Genomic DNA, 26,518 nt, shown 5'->3' with positions numbered 1-26,518 from the left:
TTTGTGTATTTGTAAATCCTTGGGAAATGGCTCTTGGATGGTCGCAGGCAGTCTGTTTGTGTGCATACTGCAGTCTTTCAGCCTGGGGCGGACCAGCCCTCTCCCCTTATTAGTGAGTTTAATGCCATTATGCCTGTTGGCGCTGCCAGTGTTTCTCCCTGGCACCTTCTCTGCTGCTCACACTGCAGTTTCAATTCTGTTAAGGAGAAATCCGCCCAGCACTAATATATCTTCTCTTGCTTTCCATTTTCGTATTTTACTTTTTTATTGTACCCACTTTGGCCTGCCTTGCCTATACTTTTACTTCAGTTTATAATTTACATTTTGCAGAATGCCTTTTGACAACCCCCAGAGAAAGAGTTCAGACTTAACCCAGGGCTTCCAGTATACTTGTAGATAGATAAGCAACAGCAAAACTGTTATGAGAGTTTCTACACTTAAGAACCCTCTTAATCAAAATGCAACATGTCTTATGGCTGTGCTGTATTCAGGTCAACTAAGGCTAATGTCAGTGAATAATTCAGTTTCTCAATCTCTGTATTTTTTTCTGATCGTTGATCTGACCTGGTAGCGGCGAAGCCTATGCTCTGATTCTGAGAGACTGACACCAAAACGCCGATGTTTGCTGTTGTGTTTTTTCCGCTATCAAACTCCATAGTGGCTGCACTGGGCATACCTTGTAATGTCACATCTGGAGCCAAAATGATTAGTCTATTAAGTAATTAGTCACTCGACAGAAAACCAATGGCAACTATTTTGATAATTGATTATTCGCTTATGTAATTTTTTTTCAAGCAAACAATGCAAGAATTCCAGCTTCTCAAATGTGAATATTTTCTTGTTTTCTTAGACTTCCGTGATAGCAAATTGAATATCTTTGGATTTTGGACTGTTTGCGCAACAAAAAGACATTTGAAGACGCCATCTTGGGCTCTGACAATGTGATGGATGTTTTTTTGCTACTTGCTGACATTATATAGACCAAAGAATTAATTGAGAAAATAATTAGTAGATTGATTAGATAATTAAAATATTTATTTTCAGCCCTAGTTACTTCATCTACATTTGCACATTTATCTGTTCAAATACTGTAGTGCTGAAACAATACACTGACTCTAATAACTTAGTCGATTGACCAAAAAACTAGTTCGATAATGAAATAACTTATTTTTAAATGTGATAATCTCTTGTTTGTCATTGTAAGTTGAATATCCTTGGGGTTTGGTGTTGGACAAAATGAGCCATTTGAACACGTCACCTTGGGCTCTCAGAACGTGTCATGGGTACTTTTCTTTTGACATTTTGACCAATTATTAATCTTTTAAATGGGAGGAAAAATATCAATAATGAAAAGAATCAGTGTTTGCAGACATAGAAATGAAAATTTGATAAATATCAATAATTCCCTGTACCTGTCCTTCCTCATCACAGTAAACAGTGGATATTATCATATGACAGGACTGGATGTCCTCTTCATAATGAGACATGAAAGGAGTTTGTCTCCAGCACTCCCTGTTTTTGTCTCTCATTTAATTTTTTTAAATCCTTTATGTCCTACAAGTGGTGCAAAGAGTTGGCTATAAAAATTCCTTGTTCAAACAGCGCACATTGTCCGTCTTGGTTGTGTCAATGACAACAATGGCACCGCAGCACTCCCAATTAATGTTCTCTCTGTTTCCCCCTCTGTCTGTCCTGGAGAAAAGAATTCCTGACCTTTTTTATACTGTTGTTTCTGTTGTTATTGTCCCTGGAAACGGGGATGACGCTGATGTGCCTGCTGTCTTTTGGAGCTGCCTGTCCATCGCTTCTCTTCTCTGTCCGCTTAATGAAACATCAGGTGACTAAGTTTCCCTGGTAGTGATGTAAATCAGCTGTTCATGAACTTTGAAAATGTTTTTACCTGTTATTCTATGCTTCCTATCCTTCTGTGTTTTTTTTAAGTCCTGAGTCGTCTTTGTGTGTTCATAATGTGCTTTCCTGCTGAAAGGTAGCAACCCCCTTTCAAAGCATGTTAGGAATCTGGTAGTGCTGATTTCAGTGGTAACAGGCCAGTGCGTAGCTTAAAGCCCTGCTTTGTGCAGCGCATCCTGGCCTCTGAATGAGATACTGTGGATGAATGCCAGAAGGTTTGATAAGATCCAGCAAGTATCTGATAGAATAAGAAACTGGGTTTCCTTGCTTGTTGACTGAAGAGAGCAGTCTGATTTACAGTGAAGGTCTGGGTGGAGATGTTTCACACTCTACTGCAAGCAGCACAGTGCAATTAAGGTCTGAAGTGCTGGCCACTGAGCAGGGCTTGAGGGTACTGTTCAAAGAAGTATTTTTAGCCAGTTTGGGGATTTGTTCAAGAACCTCTGTCATGAAGAGCAAACCAGTGCTATACAGATACAGTACTGCCAAGTTGTAAAGGAAGGCTTTCACATCACTTTCTGTTTAGTTAAGCTAAAGCTACAAAAAAAGACAAAATGTGAATAATACAGTTTGTGTACAAAATATTACAACTCACTAATTTGGAGTTGCAAGCCAGTCCTTTGAAAAACCACCTCTTCATCTTGCTCACCTCTTCCTCTTTATGACTGGCTCATAATTAGCTCTAATAGGTCAAACATGTACACACCCCTAGCTTTATCGCTTCGTAGTCTTTAGGGAGCACGATATTCTCCCTCCCACTTCTGATATTAGAGCGAATCTCCCACTAGGCAGTACCATTCATCACCATTGGACCGTTATTTCCATCTGTAAATATCAGCAGTGCGCCATGAAGACACACTCTTCATTTCACTGCTGCTGAGTAAGCAGCTGTTGGTACAGAATCTGAATAATAAGCCGAGAAACAAGCCACCCTGACCTGCGTAATTACTCAGCAGCAGCACAGGGTGCATCCATTTTTCACTTCTTCAGTGAGGAAGCTGCACACACACACTATTCGTACACACAGCAACCATCTTCCAATTCTGCAGTGCTTTTAAAGGCGCATCTCCATCATAAGTAACGTGTCTCAGGCAAGGCTGTGGTGTGTGTGTGTGTGTGTGTGTGTGTGTGTGTGCGACTGACCTTCCACTGAGATATGACCATGGCTGTCAAAATCTGACCAAGGTCAATACAATCAAGTTTTAATCATGGCGGATGAGTCGGTATATAAATTTAAGTGTGTACGTCTAGATTCACGCCCATGTGACTAACTTGTGGTGCTGCAATCACTATATTATAATATATCACATGTATGTGTTCGTCGTCACACATCATAACTCAAGCCCGTCTGGCACTTAGGGGGTGTTTGACTTATGGTGCGGCCGATCCAACAGGCTGCTTGTGTCCTGTCGGATCCCAGACGGGAGCTGTGTAATGAACCAAAGAAACGGCAGCTCACCTCTAAGCTCTCAGTTGTAAGAGAGGAGACCAGCAGAGGTCCCGCCCCCGCTTCTGTGCCTGCGAGTTTTGGCATTTATTTTTGGGTCAAGTGCATTAAGGCTGATATGAAGTGGCTCCACAAATTCAGTCAGTCTAGAGATAACTTTGTGAAACCAGAGTGGCATACAGTACTTTAGGTACCTCCGTCCTAAAAAAGCATGCAACAAAGTGGGTTAGAAATTGCATCTCTTTGAGAGTCCTGGTGGTTTTAACACATACCATATAGTTACAACATCCCAGGTTCAATTTTCAAGGGGACCTTTGTTGCATGTCTGTCCCCCTCATGTTTCCTATCAGCTGTCAATAAAAAGGCAGGCTAAAATACCCCCCCAAAATCTGGATGTATCTGGAAAGGATTTACAAATTAAACAAAATCTATGCTATCTATCACACGGATTAGAAATATCAAAATATGGAATGAGATTAGTGCCCGCAGAGATTGTATTTAAGTGTCATACATTTGACATATTGACATGCCTATTGTTCTGCCTTGAATAAAAAAAAAAAAATAATTTTCTTCCACAAATGAAATTAATTAATGAGTTGAATTTGTGAGGCACAGTTCAAAAAGAGCATGTACTTCTATTGCAAGTTTTTCCTGGCCACTGCCAAGCCCGGACATTTGCCAGATGCTGTTGATGTTCCTGACCAAAAGGTCAGAAAGCGTTCAAATGGAAGAAAGAAAGGAAAAAACTTCAACTAGCCAGCAAACACAAGTGGGAGTATTTAGAAGTATGCCCCTTGATGGTGTTGTATTAAATATTTGCTTGGTTTTCAGTTTGTGAGCTGAATTTAAAATTAAAGGACATGCATTTGATTTAAAATTCTTTATTTCATCAGTTTAATATGACAAATCCAAACATAAGCTCTTCACAAACACAATCTTCCCAACAAAACCAATGCAAACCAATTCTTCCAGATGATCCACAGAAATATTTCCTGGAACCATGGTGGATCTTGAATCTGTGTGCTCTCTTTTTCCTCTACTAGTTTCCATATTTCTCATATTTTCATCTGTTCAGCGTTCTTATTATTTTTATTCAGTAAGTGGAAGCACACTAAGAAACCGCTTTGCCCCAATTTATCTTTAATTCCTGCAGAGGTTGCTGACTCATTATTTTAAAGATGTGGAATCTTTTTGAGAGTTTCTTATTAATGATGTTCTTTCGTTTCACCACCTCTACCAACACACACAAATACCCACGAGGGCCCTTGTTTTCCAACGTTATATTCCTCCAGTTGCTGAAATGATCTCATCCCCTCGTCCTCTCACTTCGTTCTTCCCATCTCGCCACTCACCGTCCTGGGTGTTCAGGGTTGCCATAGCACTGGAGTCTACCCCAGGTGCCTGGTACTTGGACTATAATTAGGCTGCTGTGTGTTATTCCCATCGTTCTTCTCACCCTTTCCTCCCTTTCTCCCTCCTTTTACCATTTTCCACTACAACAATTTCTCACTCTTGCTGCTTCTGTGAAACGCTGTCATCCATACAGTATGTTAGTGATGTGCTTCATGCCTGCGGTTTGAGATTCACAGTTCAGAGGGTTTATGAAACTAGTACCTCTTCGTGTCGGGCGACACACCATCAATTGTAGATGACAAGTCCTCTCGGAGTCCAAGTGTGAAATTGGAACACTTATTTGAAATGCCAAGTTCTGTGTGTGTGTGTGTGCTTGTACTTGCTACATAGTGAGGACTGAAACACGTTTTTTACCTACGGAGTGAGGACATTTCTGGAAAGCGAGGACATTTTGGCTGGTCCTCACAACTTCAAACTAGGGTTGGGGTTAGGAAATGCATTATGTCAATGACGGTCCTCACAAAGATAAAAGTACAAGGATGTGTGTGTGTGTGCAAACGAGAGAGGGGTGAGGTGAAGATTTGCGTCAGAAAGAGGATATTCTTGACAGTGCCCTGCTATTTCTGGATCTGTTTCCTGTTTGATCTTCATATTAGAGGTGGACTTCCTGCGTTTGTACAGCCAAGTGTGTGTGTGTGTCTGTCTGTGTCTGTGTGTGTGTGTGTGTGCCTGCGGTAGGAAGACATTGTTTAGAAAATCCCTCATGTTTGAATTGACAGCGTGCTTTGTAGGAAAACCCCAAATCACTTAAATCTTAATTTGGGATTTATGAAATTTAATTTTATCTTCTTGTTAAGATGAAATGAATTATAATGATTTCAAAGTGATACTTTTAGTATTTAGTCATTTGATTTATATATTAAGCCATTGTTGAAGTAGGTAAGTAGGACTCTTTCAAGACAGTAAAGTATAAACTGGTAGTACTCCTCCGTTGGCGAGTGTTTTCCTTTTTGAAAAACTGTGTTCCCAGTGTACCTTCCGGCCCTGTGTGGAGGCGGTGCTCATAACCACTGATGATTCCAGATAAAACACACCCATCAGCACCCCAGGGCCCTGAATCACAATGGCTCCTAGTAATAACACTGATCAAGTATTACCTCAACTCACAATCAGCAATCTTAAAATATTTTTATATAGCTGTAAACATGGTCGTTAGGCTTCTGATTTGTACATACTTAATTTCAGCCTTTTTCAAATAAAATTGATGGTTGCTTTTAAATTCATTTAACCTCTTCTGAAACTGATGCAAGTGAACACATTAAGAAAAATATGCTTACAACCAAGTTGTTTTATTTTGTGTTTTTCTTGCATGTGTGTCTGACACAAATGACATGAATTATGAAAAATTATGTTTTGATCAATTCCTGTTGGGAGGGGTTACAACTGGAGCATGAAGATGCTGAGTATTTCTGTTGCAAATGAGTGCAGGGTTGACCTCATACCTGCCAACATGTAGGTTTCAAAATACAGGAGTTTTTTTCCGCCGGGGTTGAAATTGTATGTGGTGTGTGGATTGTTTCATAGAATATATGGCAACTTGGGTGACGTCAGAAAAACATCCAAAACTTGGATCCGGGGGGCGTAGTGAAGGCAGAGCAACACTGAGGTTTTAATGGGATATTTAGATGCATATTCCAGGTGGGAAAAGTCTCCCTGGAGAAGTGGGGGAGGTTTAGAAATGGTCACAAGAAAATTAATGAATAATATTTTATCTCACACATTCATTGCAATAAGTTTTCAGCTATGTTCCTCCACATACTGTAGACAAGCATCATTAAAACAACAAGCAATAAAATGCTTATATCATGGAAAAGCTCTGACTGAATCATGGATCAGAGCCATGTGGAGACCACAAAACACAGCTATCTTTTAACGCAAGACACTGATTTAGTTTAGGCACAAACAACAATTCACACATTTTTGTGTGAGATTGTAAACAGATTTGCGTAATTTCTGATCCGAGTAGCCACAGTTCATATTGTGATCCACGAGTGTATCCTCTGTGTGTGTGTGTGTTTGCGCACAGGCGATCACAGCTCCATCTGCGTATGTTGCCAGTCCACTGCAGCAGGCCTCCCAGCTGGATACCAGTGAGGTCAGAGCCAGTTTAACAGGCAGTTACTGAATGAGCCGGCCATTACACTGGTTTAATTTTAGGCACACAAAAGCACCTGCATGCACGCCCAGCTACATGCAGGTTACACATCCAAACACACACTTGCTTCCTTACGAAAGAAAACCGACCTGATGATGAAATTCCTGCTCCTCGGTGACTTGGATAATGGTGTTGCCTCAGGTTGCCACAGCGATGACAGAGGGAAGTTATACCAGGCAGATCCCCAGGGTTGAGAGTAGGCTCCGTATCCATGGAGATTATAACTAAGGAAACCAAGAGTCCCTCCATCATGTCGAGACAAATTAAGTGGGCAGAAGTCAGAACTATTTTTCTTACATACTTCTAATCAGATTTTAAACAGATTTGTCTGCTAATTCCAGAGGAACCCCCCCCCCCCCCGAGACAAAGCTTAATCGCATTGAATATGAATGAAGATAATGCTTCAAACAAACTTTTCCCCACAAACTCAATGCAAACTTTTGATGATGAGGACTGCTGGGATGAGCTCTGAGTAAGGGAAAAAAAAACTGGATAAAGACATGGCATGGACATGAAGAGAGCCTGGAAAACCATCAACATAGACATGCATGTTTACAGATTGAAAGGCATTTGACTTGAAGGAAACATTTCATGGTGTCAGTTTGACCTTTTAAGCTCAGTAAGTCAGGAGATCAGTTTATCCAGACTGAATGAACATGATGCGACGCTGTCTGCGTTTCTTGAGGTGCTCGAGTTTCATCATAACCTGATTCACCTCACTTTAGTCTAAAACGTTGGCAGTGCTGCTTAGAGGATGAGTCAATTCCACACCCAATTTTTTTCCTTTTTCTTTCACATATTCGGGCCATAGCTTCTGTTTTTCCCCAGTATTTATTTATTTTTTTGATGGAGGCGTTCTGTCTGGTTTTACATCTGGTCTGTAATTGAACTTCTGGCCGGCAGGGAGTGTGAAGGGAAGGGAAGAGGGTCTGGCTGCCCTGTAATCATTGACACACCAGAGTGGGATAGCGTTGCGCCCACACTTTTAAGTCCAGTCAAAGATGATCTGAAGGTTTTAAGTAACAGCAGGGCCTGCTTGCCAAGGGGATTGTAGTGTGTGTGTGTACATGGACGTGCACGCACCTTGTGCACAAGCATTGCTGCTGTGTGTGACAGCGTTGAGCATTTCTGTCACCTCACCAGTCTTATCTAATTCAGCCGTCACATATCCTCCCAAGCTCAGCAAACAAATCCCCACAGCGACGTGTCTTGTAAACAACCCACAGACAGCCACGCTTCTGCTCGATTCCACCACAATTGATTGATTAATGGCTCAAAGGAAAGCAATATACGTGTATCGTATAACACGTTATCCTACTAATAAATGTTTAAAGGCTACCAAAGATAACACAATAAAGCCCTTATTTGCATTATGTCACGTTGCCACTTGCAGGAGATCTCTTCTACATAGCGATTGTGTATCTGAGCCATTGTTAACCATCTCCAACACTCACCAGTTGACACTATCTTGGGTGTGGTACAATGTCCCTGCCTGGACAATAAAGCCTTGTCTTGTTAGCTACTAGCTTGGACATAGCCAAAAATGCCTGTTAAAGATGTGTGCCAGAGAGAGTGTGTGTGTGTGTGTGTGTGTGTGTGTGTGTGGAGCTCCTGCAACACTTCTTGCTCTCCAGGGAGTCTCCCCCCTGGGATGAGCTGAACTAAGACACCCTCCCCCCTTATCTTCCCACCACCTTAACCCAACTCCCCCATGGCAGGCCTGGGCCACTTCGATAAGACTGCACAATTAATAGCACCGCAGGACCAGCGCCCATGGGGACACTTCAAAGATTGTGTACGTGTGTGTGTGTGTGTAGGCATACTGTGGACTGGATTACATTAAACTGTTTCATAGCCTCTGTGTGAGTGAGAAGATACATGGCATGACTGTGTGTGTGTGTGTGAGAATGGACTTATTTGCAGTTTGTAAGCGTGTGATGCAATATTTCTTTTTCTGACAACCCCCCTATTTATATTTAATGGGTAATAAACCTTTTCCTTCTTTTTAGTGCTGCTGATCACATCTGTGAATGTGCCAACCATAAGCAGGTTCGTTAACACATATTGGTACATTTTATGCACTCCCTTTTTACATAATGATTTTGAGATGGGAATGGTTAGGCAATTTACATAAAGGGGAAGAACAATTATTATGTCTTAGAAAGTCCCTTCTTCAAAGTCTTCAAATTGCTCATTTTCTTCTACCAACAGTCCAAACTCCAAAGATAATCAGTTTAATATCACATAAGACAAAGAAAAAAAATCTTCACAGTTCAGAAGCTGGAACTACAGAATGTTTTGACATTTTTGCTTGAAAAATAACTTAAATGATTAATAGATTGAGCAAAATATTTGCACATTAGATTTCTGCCAATCAACTAAACGATTAATTAATGATTAATGAAATTAATTTATTTCATTGTTTCAGCTCTAATCTAAACCACTTCATTAAAAAGTGAGTGCACCTGAACAAAACAAGACCTTTATAATAGACCGGAATGATCCTTTTTTAAGGCAGAACATATGACAGTCTCATGACAGTGAAGCAAAGATCACATTGCATGTGTTTAAGGTTTGCTTTCATGTTGTTTGGGTCATGGTTTCCAGCTGTGGAAATAGGTCACCTGTCTGAGATGGGAACTGTGATTTTGAATTGCGGTGTAACAAAATCTCTCACACACACACACACACACACACACGTGGACGGTTCATGTGAACTGCTGTGCAGCTTGTCATCCTCATCATAAACCTCCTTGGGGTAGCAAACCACTCTATCAAATTGCAGTAGCAAATAATCTCACTCTAATCGCTTTACTACTACAAACTTGTATGTTATTGCATTACATTATTAGATTGTTGGTTTGTTTGTTTGTGGTTTTTAATGTTTTTCTTTATTTTATGTGCCTCCCTCGGGGTAAAACGAATTCCATTTCATCCTCAAATTATTATGGTGATGTAGAGCGCTTTGTATACTTTTTAAACCAACATTGCATGCCCAGCTTTAACAACTTGGACATGGGCTTTGTTCAACTTAATTTTGTTCAACTATGTTCAACTTTTTCGACTGCAACTTTTTGGTCTGCTGCTCTCATTTTTGTCAAACTATAGACTTTGTCTTTCATCAGCTAGTGTGATTAATAGAAGCAGCAAGAAGCTGGAAAACATTTTTGATGGATCGCTGCTTTACTTGCATCACTTGTAATTTCTGTTGGGAGAATTAGCACGCCAAGCAATATGTGACTGGGGTTTCTGCTGACTTTAACTCAACTATCTTCTCGGGGTCAATCTCATAACGCATCAGCCTCCTTTCCCCTGGCTTATTCCCTGTCGTTACGGTGATGGCTATCATGCCAGATTGAGACCAAAGGGGGATATTTCTCCTGACCAGGCTGCCATCCTAATCCTCAATGCCCAGATTACTGCTCCCTCCCTCCCTGCAGGATGACCGGCTGGCAGACTGGCAGAACAGTGAAGCAGCGCTGAGATAGGATAAAGAAGCCTGGTGTCTCCTTCTATAATATACATTTGTCTACCACTCTGCTGCTGGTGTCTCACCATTTATCAGTCTGCCTTTCTTTTCAGTCCATCTGTTGCTCACTCAGGGTAGATTCTAGCTTCCCAGCATTGCCAGAAGAAAACAAAAAAAACCAACGCTTAACTCTTACTGTTCTTATCTTTTCTTTTTTGGGGATGATTGCAAAATGCTAATTGTGTGCAATCCCTTATTTCTCCAGTCGTTGGAAGATGTGAAGGGCGGTGCAGTGATTATTTCTGTACACAGTATAATCAGTGGTGGTACGGTTTGCCAAGAGGGTCTTTAATAATGTCTTTAATAATTTTGATGAAACCAGCACCGAACTTAAGTGACAAAAGATGCAGTTATACTTTTTCTATAAACTACCTCTTTCTGACACAATAATTTCCCATCTTTTCTCTGTTAAGCTTTCCCCGATTTCCTTCAGCCTCCCTCTCTGTCTCTGGCCCACTGTCCCCACATCCTTTCTGTTTTACAGAGCGCTTGACCTTCTGCACGAGCCCGAAGGCTTATTGTCCAATTCATCTGTTCTCCAATCTCTCCCCGTCTCTTGCCATTGTGGTTATTGTTCTTTCCCTCACTTTCTCCTCCCGCTTCTGCCTTCGCCATCATCCTGGGACTCTGATTTATAAGCTTGCAGTCAAGGCTTGGCGGATCCCCCCCCCCTTCAGCAGAAGACAGAGCAATGAAGAGATAACAGTGGAGAGGCTGAGAGGCAGGAAGGAGAAGAGAGAGCGATTGGCAAGGATATTATTTGCCAGCCAAAAGAGGATGACATAAAGAATTTGAATGTGAACGAGCAGTTGGCACAGATTTGCCTACCTATGCCTCAAGCAGGGAGGAAGCTGGTTTATCTCTTTCAATAAGCGACAGGGAGAGGCCAGAGGGTGGGCAGATAAGGTCAAAATGAAACTGGGCACCCAGAAAGTGAGTTAATTAAAAGATAGCACACATGCAAAAATGACTTTTTTAAAGATTATTTGAAAACTTTCTGCTCTGTTTGCCTTGGGTTTTACTATTAATGTGCAGGACGGGATTGACCTGTTCCCCGTTAGCACTGCGCACTCACAGATGGTTGTGTGGGAATTGAGCAACAAACCCCTAAATAACCCTGTGTCGTGCAGATGGCTCAGTGTCAAGACTGATGGCCACCAGTGTTAAGTTGCCATGTGCTGGAGCTGAGGATGACTGGAGGCAAGAGGGGATTTTACCTACTTTGTGTGTGTGTGTGTGTGTGTGTGTGTGTGTGTGTGTGTGTGTGTGTAGGGGATTTACTCATTTCCGTGCTGCTACAGCTTGTGGCTCATCATGTTGGCCTGTGAGCGATGTGAACTTTTTAGGTGCCTGTTTGACCCTAGGAAGTGTAACCTGATCTGTGTATGTGCTCTTTTTACCCCCGTGTGACTGCAGTAAATGGCTGAACCTCCAAGAACACATCACTACATTTTTTTTTTTTTTTTTGGCAGTTGTTTCCTTTATTCATAAAGAAGCAGAAATGATGTGACTGTTAAAATTATCCTCATGGCTCAATGGCTCCAAACTACAGTCGAATGTTTAGGTGACTGAGTTTTGTTCCTTTAGTGGAAATTAGTTCAGCGTTAAAGTAATACAGTACAGTAATTTCTTTACACACTTTAGTGTACTTTTTAAAGTTCTAATCCATTAGCACTGTGTTTACTGGTAGTAGATAAATAGCAATATCTCATGAGAACATGACAAAATCAGAAACAGCATATCTAAGCATATCTAAACCTTATTAACTACAACTACTACTACTACTACTACTACTACTCAAGTGGTGGCTTATGGCACCTCTGTACAGCTTAAACTCTCTGATATAGTTCCAATACCTGGCCTATACTGACTGTCATTTTGCAGTTAATGACTGTACAGGCCATAGATCATGCACTCCCCAAAACCAGAGGTGTGACTCCAGTTCATGAACTATTTCATCCTGCTTCTTTTTATTGAGTTCATTGCAGGTAATTTTTATTTTTATTTCCAAATGTCCTTTTTATTTTGCAATGCCACTTTTCATCTCAAAGTCTTTGTCAATCAAAGGACAGAAAAGGACTTTGGCCTTAAGTACTGTTTGTACTTACTAAATTAAAAAAAAAAAAAAAGATACTACATAGATACAATTAGTTATTACCTGCAATGCAATCCAACACAATATCCCTGCAATAAATTATGTTTGTGAATCTTGTTAATCACAACCTCCACCAACCCCCACCCTACAGTTTCAAACTGATAATTACAATCTTCATAAGTGTCTGCTTTCTGGTGCACAATAGCAATGGACAGCATTACATTGTACAGGTATTGATTTGATAGCATTACACTGTATAGGTGTTGATCTCCAGAGAGCTCCAAAGAGCACTGTGTTCTTCTTGTGGTAAGTGTGGAAATACAGCGTATAAATGGAATATAATGAAAGCGGATAAAGTTCATCTTTCCCCCAACACGCCAGATAGATGCCTGCTAAATCAATCCAAAAGTGTGAGTTTTCAGCTTCACATTTATCCAAATTGATGGCCCCCACCAGCTATTCTCATATTCAGAGAGGACTTCATGCCCCTGACTGCTTGGAGAGAATCAAGTCTGGAGGCAAAAATATGCTATCCATCTCACAAAACAACATTTGTTTGCCTGCCAGGGCCTTCAAAACCATTAACAAGATTAGGGAGCACACAATGGCAACAGTCCCTCTCCTCCCTCCCTCTGTCTCCTTCTCTTTTTTCCCCCTTATTCCCTCCCATTTTGTTCTAGCTCATTTGCCAGTACAATGCAGACATTCAGTGGTTTGTCTGCACCTCCTCTCCTAAGGGAGCTTCAGCACAAAACCTCCTTATGCAGGCAGAGAGCAATGGCGCACAAACACACACGCAGGGAGGCACATTAACACAAAAATTAATACATTCATGCCAAAGGCGGACTTTCTCTTTCACTCTCTCACACACACACACACACACACACACACACACACACTGTTTGCTCACACACTCCCCTTGCCTCCAGCCAACCTGCTCTTACTATGTGCAGCACTAACGGAGAGAAATGAACCAAAAATGAATCAACAGAGGGTTATATAAACACTATACTGTCTTGGAAAAAAAAGCCCACATGGACACAGAGATGTACACTATTCCCATAAATGGTATTGCACAGAGCAGTTGAGTGGGTGTGTGTGCTTGTGCATGAACATCATAGACAACAGAAGGTGTATTGGATTTCTCCAGGCCTGTTGTTTTGAGGCAATTTATTCCTCTAAAGCTATTGATTTTTGTGTCCATCACTTTTTTTGCTCTGTTTTTCAGCATTTTTCAGCAAGATCTTTTATATATTTGACAACACCCAATGGCAAATATGAACAGATATTGAGCATGCATGCTATCACTACCATGGTTAAGAGTTTTATCATAGGAACACTGAAAATCACACCCAAAATGTGAAAATGTGAGAATTTGTTCCTACCTTCTTTTTGCTAACACCCCATCTTTGGCTTCCCTCTTCTTCTCTCCATCCTCCCTCCTTCCTCTTTCCCCCCCTCATCTCTCTCCCGCTCCTCATCTTAAACTAGCTCATCTCATCTTACATTCTTACATTCCATCCAACACACTAATATCCCCCCCCCGCTATCTAAGTAATAAAATTGAATTGCATCCGTCTTGCATTTTTCAGCGCAAGTGCTCATGAGTTGTCTCTCGCTCTCTCGCTCTCGTGTCTGTGTCTCCCCACCCCTAGGTGCCTACAGATGTTTCTATGGGTCTGTTGGCAGAGCCCCAGGTGGCCATGTTTTGCGGTAAACTCAACATGCACATCAACGTGCAGAGCGGCAAGTGGGAGCCGGACGCCTCAGGCACCAAGAGCTGCATCGGCACCAAGGAGGGCATCCTGCAGTACTGCCAGGAGGTAAAGTGTGTGTGTGTGTGTGGGGGGGGGTTGCTGGCCTGGAAGGTAAACCCAAGAAGCTGTTCTTTCTGTTTTATATGTACAACACTTTATTTCCCCTGTAGAATCAATTAAGTCTATTACATGATCATATTAATCCCCCCTTTAAAGCTGATATGAATCTTTATTGTACATATTGTCGTAAAAAGTCAGCCTGAAGTGGTGTAGAAAAGGTGGGGGGTATAGACATAGAATGTCAGGATAGTGTTCAAAGAATAATAATAGTGTGAAGGTGAAATTCTTTGAACATCTTTTTGGTTAGAGAGGTCATTTCCTCCCAGACCATTTGTAATCATAATTTTCAGTGCCTGTCATGCCTTGGAAATGGCTCTCATTTGGCCATATATGCTATGATATATATATATATATGGAATACTTAAACTGTAATTACCCAGTGTTTATTTTGTTTTGAGTGAGCAATAAGCCTGGATGAAAAGTTTTATAGTCGCAACATTTTAGTTGGATTTTTGGGTTGGAAAATTTACATGTTTGCCATTAAGCTGACTCTCGGAGCAAATTACAGTGATTGAGCAGGTAGCAGTGCAGCTACTTTAGGGGAGTTCACAACAAGCAAGATTGGATTGTCTTTTTTCCATTTTCTAGATTTAGTTTTATTTTGATATGTTTGGGCAAGTGAGAACAACTTTCAAACCTAGGTGGTACCAAAAAATGCATGCAAAGATGCCTGAAATTGTGAGTTTCTGTCCTACAATACAGTCTGAACCAACTATACAAAACTACCCCAAAACACAAAGTATTATGGATATTAGAGGGCAGAATGAGGTATTTGTTCTTGCTTGTTTGAGAGAATACAAGAGCACAGAAAAGTGAGTGTGTTATAGAGTCTGCAAGCAGATTTGTTTTTAGTCACCAAAATCCCCAATTTGGCAGGATGACATGATGCCAAAACTCTGCTCAGTAAACAAGCTGCTTAAGTCCATGTGACTTTACTTTAAAAGCTCTGGAATGCTTTTGATTAGGCAGTGAGACGCTAACCTAACCAAACACAGAAATACAACAGTGAACCTTTCTGTTGTTGGTCTGAAACAGATTTTTCAATTGCTGCAGTCTCCTCCAACCACAAGACCACATTTCTTTGGGGAATATTCCAGCAGTGACTATCACTGCACAAATGCACTGTGTAAGAAAAAAAATGCAAAAATGTTGCCCCTGTTAACAAATCCAGTGATAACAATCATTTTTAGGTCCCAGGTTTAAACATTTTAACATTTTGAACTTCAAGCATCAAAAACAAAAAAAGAGATATGGAGAGCTTGACTTTTCCTACCTAAAGCCGGATGGAAGAGCCGACTTGGCAAAAAAAAGTGACGACAAGGAACAAAAAAGGTTATGGAATTATCTTTTTCCTCTGCATTGGGAGAGGCATGAAGAGGAGAGAAAACGGAAGAGGTGGTGTCATGAAAAAGAATGAGGGGAGAGGTATTTGGAGAGGGATGACACGTCGACTCAGAATATTGTGCAGAGGCAGATGTCATGCATGGCTGAGAGGAACATAGAGGTAAACACAGCAGAGTCTGCCAAGCAGAAATGGCATCAGGGAACACTGCAATAATGTAACAAATTGTAACTATGTGGCTGTGCCTGAAATAAAATGGTTTGACTGGAACTATAAGTGATGAATAAAGATGGATAGAAGTTGCTAGTATTCATTAAGACCACCCATTCTACTCTATTTCAGCTGTGTTGTGTTATGACGCCATTATAATATATAATACGGTGTGTGTGTGTGTGTGTGTGTGTGTGTGTAGGTGTACCCAGAGCTCCAGATTACCAATGTGGTGGAGGCCAATCAGCCAGTGAGCATCCAGAACTGGTGCAAGAAGGGGCGCAAGCAGTGTCGCAGTCACATGCACATTGTGGTGCCCTACCGCTGCCTGGGTGAGTCCCATATATGTTTCTACTGATTCACAGTTATCAGTGCTTGTGTGAAAGCATTTCTAGAAAGTGTTAATTTTTAGGAAAGCAACCGAAACAAAGAAAAGATCACTATCTTGCTCTGGTTACTACAAGAGTTACCATAGCAACCAAGGAGCTAGAGTCAGCTATGCTTAATGGAGTTGTCAGTGTTGGTTGAAATGTGCCTTCAGTCAGTCAGAAGGCTGGGCTGAAGCTGCCCATTGTGTATGAATATGGATATTGTTTTTGCTGCAGTGGGAGAGTTTGTGAGTGACGCCCTGCTCGTTCCTGACAAGTGCAAGTTCCTGCACCAGGAGCGCATGGACCAGTGTGAGAGCCACCTGCACTGGCACACTGTTGCCAAGGAGGTGAGTACATACACACACAAACGTACACTACTGTAATGACTAGTAACAGATACGGATCTATTCTTTGTCTGTGTGTGTCTTACTCATTCCGTGTCTCTGTAGTCCTGCGGAGACCGGACCATGAATCTCCACGACTACGGTATGCTGTTGCCGTGCGGCATCGACCGCTTCCGAGGAGTAGAGTTTGTGTGCTGTCCTGCGGAGGCTGAGCGTGACACCGACAGCGCCGAGCAGGATGCTGATGATTCCGATGTCTGGTGGGGTGGAGCGGAGACTGACTACTCTGACAACAGGTACACACACACACAGATAAATGAGGGCAAGGCTGCAGCAGAGTAATACATCAGCGCTCAGATGATCATAGATACTACCACTTTCATTTTCAACATAGCCATGAGGATAACATTTCTCACCTTGAAAGCAAACTGCAGGTTGGTTATAATGTCCCTGTCTTTCCCTCCTGCCCATTCATCCTCCTTGTCTTCTTTATTTCCTCATCCTTCTTTCTCTGTCACTTTTCCTTCCCCCAATTGCTCTTGTTCTCTCCATATGTCTTTTTACTCTGTCCCTCCCTTACCTTCATTTTTCTCCCTTTCCCTCCCTCCCTCTATCCATCCATCCCACCCTCTCTCCCAGTATGGTGCGGGAGCCAGAGCCAGCAGAGCAGCAAGAGGAAACCAGACCATCTGTGGTAGAGGAGGACGAGGAAGAGGAGGAGGAGGAGGAGGTGCCCGAGGAAGATGAGGAGCAAGAGGAGGAGGAGGATGTGCTGGACAATGACCAGGACGGAGACGGAGAGGAGGACGAAGAGGTGGTGGGGGAAGAGGAGGAGGAGGAGGAGGAGGAGGAGGAGGGAGATGACGACATTGTCGACACACTCGACGGCGATGACGCAGACGAGCCCACCACCAACGTTGCCATGACGACCACCACCACCACCACCACCGAGTCTGTGGAAGAGGTTGTCAGGGGTGAGGAACATTTCCGATGTGGGCATATGTGTCTAGTTTTGGTTCTCATCTTCTGTTATTTATTTATTTATTTATTTATTGTCTTGTCCTTCATATTTTTGTTTTCATTATCAGGGTATCTGGAGGTCCTTGAAAAGCCTTGGAAATTTTCCAAATTCAAGGCTTTTTTTAAAGAAATGTTAACATCTTAAATACAGTAATCAGATGATAGGTTTCTTTGCATTTAGATTGATGTGGAACAAGCTTAGTAGTACAGCATATAAAACGTGTTTTATTTCTCCATTTTTATGCTTTGCTAAACACAACTGAACTTCATGTTCCTCACCAATTCATTTCCTGCTGTCATTTTTCTTATTGTGCTCATTTGTCATTTCAGAGCTTTCATTAGCTACGTTCCATTAGAATCAGTTCCAGCTTTTGTTTCTTCATTTTAGTGTTAAATTGGTCTTAAATTAAATTCCAAGTAGCATTAACAACACTTAAACCTGGCTTTCTTCACATGCCCTGTTATGTAGGTATTTTATTTTTATGTCCTTGAATTTAAGTGGCATGTTTTATAGGTGAACACACTTGAGATCTTGACCAAAAAAAAAAGACGCACTTACATGGTGTAAGGTGAGATAAAGAGACTTTGTGAATGATGACAAGTGCGTATGTGCGTATGTGTGTGTGTCCTCCCAAGATGTGTGCTGGGCCAATGCAGAGACTGGTCCATGCCGGGCCATGCTGCCCCGCTGGTACTTTGACCAACAGGAGGGCCGCTGTGCTCAATTCATCTACGGCGGCTGCGGAGGCAACCGGAATAACTTTGAGTCAGAGGAGTACTGCCTGTCTGTCTGCAGGAGCGTCAGTAAGTCCTGCTGACAGCAGCTAACCTCGGCCAGTTGTTTTCATCTCCGATTTGTCTCTAACCCCCACTTTTACTCGCTGTCTATCCAAGCTGTCCACTAGCTGCCAGATATTAACAGCTGCTCAAAGGTTTCTCACTTGGTGTGCTCCTATTCTAGACGTTCCCTACCTGTCAGCTCTATTCTTGGCTAACCTTTACTTTTTTCCTCACCGTGTCTGTGTGTGTCCGTCAGACAAATAAATGTGTTTGCACTAAAAACAGACTTTACCTTTCCCGTAATCCTTTCTGGATTCTTAAGGCCACCAACCTGATCGTCTGCACAGTTTGTAGGTGTAAGATGGGTATAAGATGCATTCACGTTTTACATTACATTTTGCTTTGAGCCACACTGGACCTAGTTTTGTATTGAAGAGCTGGAGAGGTGTTTTAGCAGTTATGTTCAAGCCATAGTGATAAAAAGAAATCCTGTATTACCACATGGCTTTTCTGAATCCTCAGTGAAGAGACTACCAGATTAAAGTTGAATTTATTGATTTCTATTCAAATTAAGTAGTGAAACAAGGTACCAAAAACGATATGCTCCGATAACAACGGTTAAATACAGAGAATTCATTTTCATGGACAATTTGCTTTAGAGGCTGAATGACATCTTTACATTGCCATGTTACAGTGTTGTCGCCCTATAGAGCATGTATGATAACGACAGTTATTTCTGTGATTACAGTCATTTCATGGGCGTCATCTTGTATATTACTTTAACATGAATATGAGGTGCAAAATTATCCAGGCAGGAATTATTTTGCAATAATCCTCACCTCACCTTCGATCCTCATCTCTCAGGAAAAAAAGTCCTGTTTAATTCATTACATTCGCTTAAATCGGATGTCAAATTACCCTGTGGCAATTTTGAAAATGTGAAACGTTTCCTAGGTAGCGGTAAGGGGAAAAACTCATCAATACATCATTATACACTCTGAGCACACCTGCCTGCTACATCACATTGTGATGATTGATTATCAGTGGCAACGCTGAAAATGAGGACAATTGGTCAATGGTTTTCACACCTTGTTAATGTGTTTGGCCATTAGAATTTTGACTTTAAAAGAGAGTATTTTGCACCACTTCCTGTTGAGCTAGATGTGATCACAAAGTCACAAAGTGAACCGGTCAGATTTCAAATAGTGAAGTCAGTCCTGAATTGTCAACCTGTTTTTCCCCTGGCATTTTTTTTCATTGTTAGGTGTGTGTGTGTGTGTGTGTGTGTGTGTGTGCAGAGGGGGGTTGTGTGTGATAGATGGGGAGCGGAAGGTGGTTTAAGTGTTTGGCTCAGATGCTGATTTCAGTGTTGTGTAAGGTTCAGTGACCTTGCTCGATGTGTGTGTATGCTTGCATCTCAGTCATTAAGTGCATGATCTGCCCCGCAGCAAAATGGAGGTATGCTTTCTCCATCTCCCTATTTTTTTTATCTAATTTTATCCACTGTGTGTGTGTACTTGTACTTGCTTCATAGTGAGGACTGAAACACGTTTTTACCTACAGAATGAGGACATTTTTGGAAAGTGAGGACATTTTGGCCGGTCCTCACAACTTCAAAAGGCTATTTGAAGGTTAAGACTTTGTTTTAAGGGTTAAGTTAGAATTAGGTTAGGGTTAGGCATTTAGTTGTGATGATTAAGGTTAGGGTAAGGGGCTAGGGAATGCATTATGTCAATAACAGTCCTCACAAAGATATAAGTACAAGGATGTGTGTGTGTGTGTGTGTTTAGATGTGTAAGTGCATGTGTGTTTTGATATGTTATGATTTCTGCTCTGCTGAACATAATGGAGGTGAGAAAGTGCTGCAGTGTCTTTTATTTTTTTTTTTTTTCCCACGCCAACACACACACCCCCATAGACACACACATACTTGCTTGTGTGGTCAATTAATAGTCAAATGTTTTTTTGTAAATATAAAGCACATGATAATTACAGTAATAATCCAAGTAATTTGAGTTCAGCGAATGTCACTTTTCTGTCTTTGTTCTCTGAAGGTTTGGTCCAACAAAATATTGATTTAGTGTTTGTCCAGTTAATTAAAGCTTTCACATTTCCAAAAGGTTGTACTAGGGAAGGTTCTGCAGCACTTAAGAAGTGATGCAATATTTTGGTCAGCAACAAGAGTGGTTTGCCTACAAAAACCCAGGCTGTGCCCGACATCATTCCCTTATTCTGTCTTTCACTGTTCCCTGCACAATTAATACTCAGTAGTTTACTCTATAATGGTATTTTGAATAATTATGATTATGAACTGCCATCAATGAGAGGTGCAGTGTATCGAAATCTATCGAAAGCAAAACATTGCACTGTGGGATTTTTAGCAAAGAAGTAGTGTACATGCTATGGATACAGCATTTTTCGTTCCATTAGGGGAATTTTTGAGTGCATTTTGGGGCACGCAATGTGCAGTCTTGAAACACTACAACTACTATTTAATTGAAGTGAACTAATTCTGGAAATAGATGTTGCTGTTGAATTTTTCAATGCTGTGAGCACCACAAACTAAATTCACCTGCATTGCGTTGATTGGAGGCAGAAATCTCAGCGATCTAAACCTGGTTAAATAAAACCAAAACTATCTGCATGATAACACCAGAGGTAAGTGAGAAAAATACTTTTTCACTTGTGTGAACGGATCCTTTAAATGATTTTGAGGAACAGAGGCTAACAAAACACTCTGCTTTACGTCAAAGCGAATAACATCTCTCCGTTGTTTTTGTGTCTTGTGCAGTCGTGCACGCTCATCAGGCATAACCAATTTCACATGATGTGCGACCTTCACGCATGCAGCACACGCTCACACACAGATTCACACACACACCACCAACCACTTTTGATAGCACACTTGTGAAAGATAATCAACTTTCCACTGATTAAATACAGGATTCATGCAATATGTGGTCAATTTATATTACTTGCTGGTAAGTTGACTGCAGTTCAGTCTGTGCTTTTGAGCCCGCAGGATAAATTCCAGCATCAGTGTTTTGGCATGAGAGCCGTATCAGGCTCTGAATGAAGTTATATAAATGAGAGAGGGGTTTTGTCTCTCTTCCACAAAGGACTACAGGTCATCTGAGGCAATCACTTGTTTGCTTTTGGAGGGTGCTGGCTTCCAGCTACAGCTACTATCTTGTTTTCTTTCTTTCCTGATCTCACACTAACTCTATTAACCCATTTTGGACTCTGTGTTTTGTGTTTGTGTGTGCTGAGGACACACAGCCGGTCCCAGATCAGCCAAAAAAAAAAAGGGTACGTTAAAAAGATGCTTCACTGAAAGTTTTTTCACCTCCCTGCCTCCTCTTTTTCTCCCCTCTACTTCCATTTCCTGCAGTACCCACAGCCACACCCAGCTCCCCCGACGCCGTGGACCACTACCTGGAGACGCCCGCTGACGAAAACGAACACGCCCACTTTCAGAAGGCCAAAGAGAGCCTGGAGGCCAAGCACCGCGAGAGGATGTCCCAGGTACTGATGGAGAGGGCTGGGGGAGGAAGGAAATAAGCAAAGGGAATAAATAAGGAGGGAGGATTTTATGTCTTTTCTGTTGTTTTTTTAATTCAGTAGACTGAAAGCTGATCAGCCGTCACCCTACATGTGAATGAGTAATGGTAGCTAAGCAGAGAGAGAGGGGGGAGGATGTTCTTTGTAGCAGGGAGAGGACAAAGATATTTCTATGAATAGAAAATGGAGGGAGGAAAGGTGTGTCAAGTAAAACGAATAGGTGCGCTTGTTAATCCCTCCCAGGTGAGCAGACCGAGCCAATTCAAACTTAATTGTATTCTTTAATCAACCGGCTCGCTCTCTGGAAGAAAGCCACATGGTCCACAGCAATGTCACAGTTTTCAAAGCTTCAGACAAGAACACTAACAACCTTGTATGTTTCTAAAAGCATTATTTTTCTTTTTTAGCCAGAGTTTGTGCACCACTCTGGATAGCTCTGTTTGTTTCACGTGGGTAGCCACAGGCGCAGCATAGTCTGATTTCACACAGTTGACTTCACCCTTACAGATTCTGTTAGGTCATGTCTTTGGTACAGGCCTGTGTTGAATCAAACAATCCACCCAGTGAGTCAGAGAGGATGAAACAGGTAGGACGTACAATCATCTTTCTAAAAAAGATGCAACTGACCAAAACAGGAGAAGAAACTGATTTTAATATAAAAACACACACACCCCATTTAGAAAGAAGAAACTCCCTCATATCAACATTCTCAATCTGAAAGGATTATTTACACACGCAGGAAGGATCAGATATTTACCCTCTGCAGCCCAGATATTATCTTTTCATAGCCTTGTAAAGTTTTAGAAGTAAAGTAGATTGACAAGCATAAAAAAATGTTTTCCTTCTTTTTCTTGCACTCAGGTGATGAGAGAGTGGGAGGAGGCTGAGAGGGAAGCAAAGAATCTTCCACGTGCTGACAAGAAGGCTGTCATCCAGGTAAAACATGCACATACTGGACCACCCAACATTTTTAGTGTCTATTCATTGATCTATATGTTGCAATTTTGCGTGTGTGCATGCAGCGTTTCCAGGAGAAGGTGGAGGCGCTGGAGCAGGAGGCGGCCAGCGAGCGGCAGCAGCTGGTGGAGACCCACATGGCCCGGGTGGAGGCTCTGCTCAACGACCGCCGCCGCCTAGCTCTGGAGAGCTACCTGACCGCGCTGCAGCAGGACCCACCCAGGGTACGCTGTATACACAGATCAGCGATCTCCTTTCCTGTAACTGATGCAGATGATTGACAGTGTTTTAATGATCACAAGTCACTTCCCCTGTGATTTACAATAGTATTTAAAATGTTATTTTCTTGCAAAGCTTACTGTTGTCCTGCCATTTCCCACCTTCTTGTTCTCGGCTATTCATCAAGATATTTCTTGTTCTGTTTTTATTACACGGCTTTGTTTAATACTCTATTCTGTTTGGTCCATCACGGCATTCTATGGTCTGTTATTTCTGAAGAACAGACTGTTGCTATGGATCACAGTTCTGATCATAGACTCTGGAGTCCAGTCATATCAATCAAGAAGTCCTGTGACAAAAAAAACCAAACGTTTTAAAATCATGTTTAAATCAATATTTGGTGTCAAATTATTGATTTCTTTAGTAAGTAACCGCACAATAAGAGTCCTTTAATCTGATCTGCTGCAAAACATAAATGACTCTCCTGTTCGTGTTCTGTTTTGTTAGTCCTTTGCTTCTATGTTTTATCACTGTATAAATACACATAACAAATGGAGCCCTTTTATACAGTATACACTATAGATGAATGTATTGGATTGCAATCTAGAAAATCTTTTTTTTTTTTTTTCAACTCTAAAAGTTGACATTATTTAAGGGCAAAACATTAACAATTAATAAACAAACGTCACCCAGCTCTCACATAAAACTCAACATTCTGAAGCATTTGATTAATGTCTGAGGTTTGATAAATATAATGAATATATGAATTAACCTCATCTTCTGATATGCAGAAGAAAATTGAAGAAAAAACAATGTTACTGACTGAACATCGTGTTTTACAAATTTTAACTTCAGTTTGATTTTGTACAAAGGTTTGTTTTCTGATCCTGACTGTATATAACTATATCACCATGTACCTTCCTCTGCTCTAAACCATCAGCCTTGTTCTCTCTGTCTGTCTTTTGTAGCCTCGCCATGTCTTCAGCCTGTTGAAGAAGTACGTGCGTGCCGAGCAAAAAGACAGGCAGCACACCCTCAAACACTTCGAACACGTCCGCATGGTAGATCCCAAGAAGGCTGCGCAGATCAGACCTCAGGTAGCATCAGACACACAACTGCCTTATGCCAGCTTCTTAGGAAGAACACATTCTCCATCCAACATCCAGAAATAATTTTACTTGTAAATTAAGTTATATTGCCACTTTACTAAATACAGATTGCGTTTTTTTTGTGTGTGTGTAAAAGGTGCTGACCCACCTGCGTGTCATTGAGGAGCGTATGAACCAGTCACTGGGACTTCTCTACAAGGTGCCCGGTGTGGCCGACGACATCCAGGACCAAGTTGGTGAGTTTGTCATTTTGATTCATTCATTACATTTGTCTTGTAGTATTGGTAACTTAAAATTGCAGACAGAGTCCAGTTTATAGTAGAAACTAAAAGTAAAAAATCAGAGCCTTTACAGTATCCAGATAACCATAACCAACTGAGAAAGAAAGGAGTTTTTAGCTGAGAGAGCAGTTAATAGGTAGAGACAAGAAAATAAAAAATCTTTCAGAATGACACGAACCACATCTTGTAAATATGAGTTTTAGATGTCTGGCCCTGGCATGAGAGAGATACTGTATAGGGGAAGACACACTGTCCTGATTGTGCTTCATGTAACCGAGAGATTGAATGCTCTAAATTCCAGGCCCCCAAGAAATGCATTTTTTTGTTGATAAGGGCATTGGAGCCATTTGGCCTAATTCTTCTGTTCAGAGTCAAATGAAACTGTTTGCTGGGAAGATAAATCCCCTCCCACCCTCCCTCCCACCCCTGCATTTGCTAGGTTTCTGTGGGTTTTTGGGTTTATTGGAGTTGCGTGCGTCACGCTGCCATCTGTGTCTCTGTCTCGGAGACTGTCACAGTTTGTGCTGCCCGGCAAAACACACACACACACACACACAGGAACAAACATACACAGAAGAAAAAGCACCATCCAGTCATTGCTAGGCACCAGGTCTATTAAACTGAGCTAAACAACATTTCTTGGAGGCTGTCCCTTCTGATAGAGAAATGTTTGTGGGTCACTGCGTGGGATATAATATTTCCTTTAAGCAGAAATATAAACACATCAGCACCTTTTTTTTAAAGATTCAGTTGTCAACTTTTTTCATTCTAATTACCAAAGAAATTATTATTTTATCATCAGCAATATTTTCATCATAGAAAGCATTTTATGTTGAAACAACAGAAAACAATAAGATACAACAAGTTTGCTGGATAAATGAAGTGGAACTTCCGTTCTTTTCACTTCTGTCCTCCCTTCCTCTCGTCTCCTCTGACCTCTGTCCTTCCTTCCTACCTCCTCGTCGCGTCCATCCAGAGCTTCTGCAGAGGGAGCAGGCGGAGATGGCCCAGCAGCTGGCCAACCTGCAGACGGACGTGAGGATGAGCTACGGCAACGACGCCCTGATGCCCGACCAGGAGCTGGGAGACGGACAGACCGACCTGTTGCCTCAGGAAGACACACTGGGCCTGGGGGGATTCGGCTTTGTCCACCCTGAGAGCTTCAACCAGCCCAACACTGAGAACCAGGGTACTTGCTGAAGCACTGGGTTGTTAATTACATTTTACTACATTTTGGTTGCTTCAAAGTTGATAGAAATGACACCCATAAATGCTATAAAGCAATACGCAATCCACTTTTGGCTTTGCTACAAAATGATATATGAAAATGAAATTGCTCTCTCTCTCTAGTTGAGCCAGTGGACTCTCGCCCCAATCTTGACAGAGGCATTCCCACACGGCCAGGTTGGTGCTATTATTCAAAAAGCTATCTAAAGTATTTATATGTATTCAGAAAATCAGATGGATAGTGTTTAAGGCCTGCCGATATAATGTTGTTGACTTTGCCACACCCTGCCCACCAGGTTGGCAAAAGTGTTTATAGACACTTTCTCCCAAAAATATCAATGTTTTCTTATTTATGTGTAGAGATGGTTCTTGATGAAGGAATGCAGACTCTGGTGACAATATTGGAGGCCCTGTTGCTTTGGTTTGGTGGCCACATATGAGCCATTGGACAGTAATAGTTGTAAACAGCTGATTAAATTTGAAACTACAATAAAATTTTGCTCTGTGGTCCTGATGTAGTTAAATGTATGTGTACCACTTTCTAATAAGTCACCCTTTTCTAAAGGGTTTATAAGTTGCAACTAATGGCTTTATTAATAAGTCATTCACTGATGCCGTTATAAGCCATAAATAAAAACTTTTGACTTGCCAGGTTGTGAAAAATGTCTAT

General features: G+C 41.5%; 1 protein-coding gene across 2 annotated transcripts in view; it reads left to right on the top strand.

Moving 5' to 3' along the window:
* appa (amyloid beta (A4) precursor protein a) overlaps positions 1-26,518 on the top strand; it is a 35,174-nt gene that overhangs the window by 2,927 nt on the left and 5,729 nt on the right. The window contains exons 2-14 of one of the 2 annotated variants that reach the window (XM_044187311.1): positions 14,206-14,373; positions 16,182-16,311; positions 16,585-16,697; positions 16,800-16,990; positions 17,334-17,668; positions 18,351-18,518; positions 21,886-22,019; positions 22,917-22,991; positions 23,078-23,236; positions 24,200-24,328; positions 24,477-24,576; positions 25,598-25,810; positions 25,972-26,025. In XM_044187311.1, coding sequence (XP_044043246.1) covers positions 14,206-14,373; positions 16,182-16,311; positions 16,585-16,697; positions 16,800-16,990; positions 17,334-17,668; positions 18,351-18,518; positions 21,886-22,019; positions 22,917-22,991; positions 23,078-23,236; positions 24,200-24,328; positions 24,477-24,576; positions 25,598-25,810; positions 25,972-26,025 — 1,969 coding nt within the window. The remainder of the gene's footprint in view (positions 1-14,205; positions 14,374-16,181; positions 16,312-16,584; positions 16,698-16,799; positions 16,991-17,333; positions 17,669-18,350; positions 18,519-21,885; positions 22,020-22,916; positions 22,992-23,077; positions 23,237-24,199; positions 24,329-24,476; positions 24,577-25,597; positions 25,811-25,971; positions 26,026-26,518) is intronic. The other variant, XM_044187312.1, reaches the window with a different exon arrangement.

Source organism: Siniperca chuatsi, linkage group LG24 (assembly GCF_020085105.1).
Source record: "Siniperca chuatsi isolate FFG_IHB_CAS linkage group LG24, ASM2008510v1, whole genome shotgun sequence".
In the NCBI taxonomy this organism is placed as follows: domain Eukaryota; kingdom Metazoa; phylum Chordata; class Actinopteri; order Centrarchiformes; family Sinipercidae; genus Siniperca; species Siniperca chuatsi.
The sequence above is the reverse complement of the archived record's forward strand: the minus strand, read 5'-3'. Positions and strand labels throughout refer to the sequence as shown.